The sequence below is a fragment of the Gasterosteus aculeatus genome, chromosome 3 (assembly GCF_964276395.1).
Source record: "Gasterosteus aculeatus chromosome 3, fGasAcu3.hap1.1, whole genome shotgun sequence".
Taxonomy (NCBI): Eukaryota; Metazoa; Chordata; class Actinopteri; order Perciformes; family Gasterosteidae; genus Gasterosteus; species Gasterosteus aculeatus.
Window position 1 is genome coordinate 8874646 of NC_135690.1, and position 6000 is coordinate 8880645.

General features: G+C 41.7%; 1 protein-coding gene across 3 annotated transcripts in view; it reads left to right on the forward strand.

The window, feature by feature from the left end:
* The window catches only part of epha4b (eph receptor A4b), a 69674-nt gene extending 63957 nt beyond the window's left edge, over window positions 1-5717 (forward strand). Inside the window, exons 16-19 of one of the 3 annotated variants that reach the window (XM_040171147.2) lie at window positions 89-238; window positions 379-572; window positions 1534-1674; window positions 1888-5717. In XM_040171147.2, the coding sequence (XP_040027081.2) occupies window positions 89-238; window positions 379-572; window positions 1534-1674; window positions 1888-1987 (585 nt within the window). In that variant the 3' untranslated portion in view covers window positions 1988-5717. The remainder of the gene's footprint in view (window positions 1-88; window positions 239-378; window positions 573-1533; window positions 1675-1887) is intronic. The other 2 variants (XM_040171148.2, XM_040171149.2) reach the window with 2 other exon arrangements.
* Window positions 5718-6000: the final 283 nt, after the last annotated feature.

Consider the following 6000-nt stretch of genomic DNA (forward strand, 5'->3'; position numbering starts at 1 on the left):
TTTGTTCTTAAAGGCAGCAGTGCCGCAAAACAGCAAGTTCAGGGTGACATATTCAATACGCTCCGAATTTGTTGTGAACCACCTCTAGGGAGGGAAGATCCCCATCAGATGGACGGCTCCGGAGGCCATCGCCTACAGGAAGTTCACTTCTGCCAGCGATGTGTGGAGTTACGGCATCGTCATGTGGGAGGTGATTTCATACGGAGAGAGACCCTACTGGGAGATGTCCAACCAGGATGTGAGTCACAAACACTTACACTTACACAGTGACCACTATGTATTCCTTGATCTGTAGCTCAATTGTTACCTTTAAGAATTCCATTTCCAGGACCTTTTCATTCTCTTGTATTGATCTGGAACCGGATTCTCTCGCTACAGGTGATCAAAGCAATAGATGAAGGTTACCGCCTTCCCGCTCCCATGGACTGTCCCGTTGTGTTGCACCAGCTCATGCTGGACTGCTGGGAGAAGGGACGCAGCGACAGGCCAAAGTTTGGACAGATTGTCACAATCCTGGACAAGCTCATCAGAAACCCAGCCAGCCTCAGAGAGCTGGCCAACAGCTCAGCATGGTCAGTGGGGGAAAGCCGGGCTTTTAAATCCTGAATTCAGCTCACTCACTCACTCACACACATGCAAGCAGTCTGGCAAAAGCGTGGATTAGTTTATAGGACGGTACATTCATAGAGAAGACATAATGACTGCTTTAGATCTACCTTGTAAATCTACTTTGTCCGTTTTTGCCCTCAATATCCCTTTCTTCTGTTATCTCAGAAAAGCAGCATTTGTTAAAGGAAAGGTAGGAAACCAGGGTTGTCGGTTTCACATTCATGCACACAACCACAGGATATCATTTAACTGATGTTAAGAAGCAGGCCAGCATACATCGTGTGTCAAAGACGAAAGAAGACCCTTTATAAAAGATAAAAAATATAATCCCAGCTCAACTGAAAAGACAACCGAAGAGAGCGACTAACAAAATCCTGCACTCTGAAGACCAGAGAGAAGTCTCATACACAGGCCTTATAGACTTTAACCGAAGCATATACTGTATGTACAGTATGTAAGTGCTTATCGCATGTTACTGCAGATTCAACTGGTACCACATTTTCAAGGTATTCACCAAGTTTGAGAATGCACATGAATAAACACAAATAGCAATAGAAAGCAAATCAACAAGTAATAGAGTCTGTGTGTTTATACGGGAGACGAGGGGATGGATCATCAAGCATACTTACCCACTAATGGGTTGGTTACTTTAGGGTTTGTAGTTTCTTTTCGCAGAGGAATTGAGTCTGTCCGACTGTATTTGTTGTGTTTAGGTCCAAATGCAGACAGAGCACCACGAACACTAACTGGCTCCTCTTGTGTGCTGCTTACGCTTTGAATTCTTATGAATGCCCCTGACTCAATTGGACTCAATAACAGCTCCGAACAAGTAGTGGATTTCGGCACCAATCGACTACTATTACTTACTGTAGCCACTCAACAGGACCACGTTTCATTGAGTCGTGAGTGTGCTTTGTATCCCAGCAGGGAGGACCCGTCCACCCCAGAGCTCAGTGTGAACACAGTGGATGAGTGGTTGGAGGCCATCAAGATGGGCCAGTATAAGGAGAACTTTTCCAGTGCTGGATATGTCAGCTTGGACTCAATCCTCTACATCAGTGTCAGGTACAAATGGCTGGTGACTCATCCCAGTTAAATGAAGCCCTCAATAGGTCAACATCGACATTAAAAGACATAGTACACGCCACTTGAGTGTCTTTTCAAATTAAATAAGGGTATTTTTTTATCTTGGACATCGGCAGAGGCTTGGTATTTGAGAGAAAATGACGATTGTTGATTTGTGTTGAATGAAATACTGTTTTTCTTTCTTCCTTGTAGTGAATTGGCTAAGATGGGTGTGACTCTTGCCGGGCACCAGAAGAAGATTTTGTCTAGCGTGGAGAACCTGCAGAGCCAGGGGACGCACGTCCAAGTATAACAATTTCCCTCAGAAACACACAGTGCGACAGAGCTGAAAACGGAGGCTCCTGTATTGGAGTTTCCCCACTGAATAGGAGTCGTGATGGATACTCTGAGCTCGGGCCTTCACTGGTTTCGAGATACACCGAGACAGAGACAACATGGACGCTCGCCTCCTTCACCCTCTCGCAGCTTCACCGTTCTTCCCATCCTCCATGGGCTTTGGCACTCAAAGTCCGAGCAACACCGGCACCGTTACAGAGCAGCAGAGAGACACGCGTCCACCGCAGAACATTTCACCACATATCAGCTCTACAAAGAGAAAAAAAAATGTTAACAAAAAAAGTGACACAAAAAAAGTTAGAATATAATGATCATCAATGTCTGTGAGGTGTACATTTTTTTATTTTTTAACTGTCCTTTTGTTTTCCGTTCTAAGAGCTTAAAAAGGGTCAGAAGAAATGTATATGTGTAGATATATGTTTATATGGGCTGTGTGTGCCACAACCGTAGAGATGGACCTAATGTTTGTATTGGTGGTGAGGTTTATATTGCTCAACCTTAACGGGGGTTCTTCCCTAGTAAATGTATGGCCCCCTCCATTGTATACAGAAAGCCAATAAGTGAGCAGAGATTACGAATGACATGAATGTGTAGGTTGAGGGTAACAGAAAAACTGGACCTTTTAGAGACAGAGCGGTATCTCCATTTTATTAGCTCATGTAGGATGGAAGTAGTAGTCCTTTTAAATTGTGTATTTAACCAGGACAAGGGCTTCTCCAGAGACGGCTCTAAGACCCACTTCCATTGCAACTAGACCCTGTGCACCTTTGCTTGTCTGCTTGCGCTCGTGATGTATCAAAGTGCAACGGAAACAGTCAGCTGCAGTTATCACAGGCTCGTTTTTCTTCTTCCATAAGTGACTGTGTATTCCAAACAACATTGTTTATTCAGCCGTTACAGTGTGATGATGTCTGGAATATTTCAAGTCCAAAAGTTAACCGTCCCACGTTTCAGGTGTGTTAAGAAAGTTCTAGTGTTTTTGTGTGGAGGGAAGGGGATGCCACGCTCATCATAGAGTCGACACAGTTAAGAATGTCTACCATGTTTTTTCCAGTGTTGTGCCAAGTAAAGTAACCTTGAAATGTTCACCTGGGCAATTTAGCATAATTTATACAGTACTCCGTCCTTTCATCAGTTCCTATGGCTGGATGGTAATATGAGGCCAGCCACAGTAAATGCAGTGTTTTGTTAAAATGGTCTGCTTGATGAGAAGGAGCCTCTGAATACACCCTTCTTCCAGCATTTCCCCAGCGTTGATTTTACTCCGAGCCAACACAAGAGGGTACATTTTACTTTATAAAGAAAGTTGATTTGTGTGTCTTGTTCGGTCCTAATTACTTGTTACCTGTCATGCCAGCCTATTTCAAGCTACCCAAGTTTCAAACCATCGCTGAAACGCTAAATTTACAACCCTGTTTACAGCAAATATAAACCAATTGGTTTGTTTTTGTTTTTTCCCTTATCAAAGGGAAACTGCTGCTTATCGCATTAAATACAAAGTTAGATATATTGGGACCCTCTTGTGCTCTGCATTTATCACACTAAACCTGCTTTAGTGTATTCCCAAACCCAATTATAATTTATGTGGTACTCCATAGGACCAACAGTGGCAAAAGGTACAGTATATATTATTGTATTATAGTGTAAAATATGTACAGCGTTGATTTAAAATGTTAGAATGTTTGTAATGACAACAATGATGATGACTATGATGTCCTTTTATTGTGAAAGAGATTTCTGAAGCTCTCGTTCAGGAGCAGGTTACACAGGAGAAAAGTGAAGGGAGGGGATTTGTTGGTATGAACAAAGGAATGTAGCATGGTGCGGAGCGTCAGCTTTGATTGACAGGTGGCAGTGACTGCAGCTCTACCGTATCGTTAGAATGAGTAGAATGAACTTCCCTTGTTGATACTCTAGCGTAACTTGCATACCCCCCTTAAACAGTAATGACATGCACTTTTTAAGCCTGTGTCCTTAAAAAAGAATGCTTACATACAAAGGTTACCACTGCAAGGATGGAAGTGAAGGGTCAGAGATTAGACATTTCCATAGATCAAATTAGCGCTGAACCCCTCCCCCAAAAACACATTTTTGGGGGGAGGGGTCCAATCACAGGTTAGCAATCGTAGCTAGGAACAGAAGACCTTTCAATCACATCCGCATGCTGGAGCAAGTTGCATGTACTTGGCATAGAAAGACTTTGGAAGGTGGCAACTTTTTTCAGCATTTCAGAAACCAATATGCACGGGCAAAAGAGCACAAGTAGTTCTTCAACCGCTTGCATCCCCCCCTCCCCTCACTTGAAGCTGGTATTTGATGCTTTAAGAGTTACTGTCAAGGTCGGCTGTTGTTGAAACCTATTATTGGATTCTTTAGGTTTATAGCAGAGCAGCCAACAGCCAAGGAGATGGCGCTTCATGTACCAAGCACATTGGTTGGTTTTCATACTAAAAGCCTTTTCCCTTGAAATGTTAAAAATGGGCCGTGTTGTTGATAATTAAAGTGTGACCCCTCTTTAACCTTTTTGTACAGGGTTTTCAATTTAAAACAAGTTAGCAGGAAACACTAAAAAAATGCTAAAGCAAGCTTAGATAGCTTAGCTAGCTACAGCTATCAAATATGTTTTTGACACTGGTCGATTTTAGCCAGGATGAAATTATGTTAATGTCCAAAAACTAGAAGTTTTTTTTGTCTATGCTTGTCAGAAATCAAGGATTTAAAAAATAATTTGAGACTTTTGCATCTCTCAACGTGCCAATCGACAGCAAAAAGCTTAGCAACTGTTTCCGAGGGGGCCATAACTTGTGGGCAGCCTCAGTGGGTCAAAGAGTGAACATTTCAACCACTATGAGGCGTTTGTATTTTTTCAGCCTTATTGTTTGCAAATACAATAAAAATGTAATTTAATTCGGAGAGTATGAAACTACATTCTACTCTTGCTAACTCCATGATTTCACTCTGGCGGACTACTCTTGACCGCCGGCCTTTTAGATGCCTTATTCACTGTTGCCCTATAGAGGCGATATTAAGAGTAAAGTATATGTACAGGTATTATTTATCTGTGTTCTTAAGATTACATGTAACATCCCAGAGACCCTTTCTTCAAAAAGACCTTCTCTTTGATTCCTCGAAGCAGAACAAAGTTAATATGTCGTATCATAAATCTTAAAAGGTTTTCACCTGTAAAAGGTGATTCCAGAAATTGATTGTTTCTACTTATTTTCATTGAGTCATAAGACATTCAATTTGATTATAGGTTGAATAACAATATATGATTTTCACTGGCAAATTGTCTGTTACAATGTCAGGATTAGAACAAGACAATTTTAAGTATCACTCCAAAAAAACAGGTGAGATGCAACAATATCGCTTTAAAACATATTCAACACTCCCACGTCAAACATTTGAATAATGTCGAGATCATACGCTCACTATTCACCCTAGGTAAGGTTTGATTTACTTATACACAAAACCATGTGTCCTCAGTACCCCGCCAGGTCTGTATTGTGAGTGTTAAAGAGTGACCCTCATTCATCCCTCCCCCCCACCCCCCCTTCCTTTGGCCACCGTACAATGCTTATTTGTCAGCATTCTAGTTTCCTCAGCGTTGCTTGTTATAAAGGGTACAGGCATCCTAATGTCTTTCATGTTGCTGTAATAAATATGCTAATATTTCTAATTTCTCACCTGAAGCCTGCAGTGTCTTTTTATTTCATAAATGCCTTTTTTCCTTTCTCTCAGACACACACATACACACAAACACACAGACACACGCTTAGCCACATGCATGACCCAACAGTATATTTACACTGGGACTCACAGAATATGCCAATGCTAAATTAAAGTGTTATGAAGCCCCCGCTTAATTATTTTTCGCCGTGTAACAGAGCCTGTAGGTATTTAATTTTGTTTTGCTGAGTGTCTGACCAGTCTTGCACAAAATCAGTGCATGACTGGGAAATTCTCATT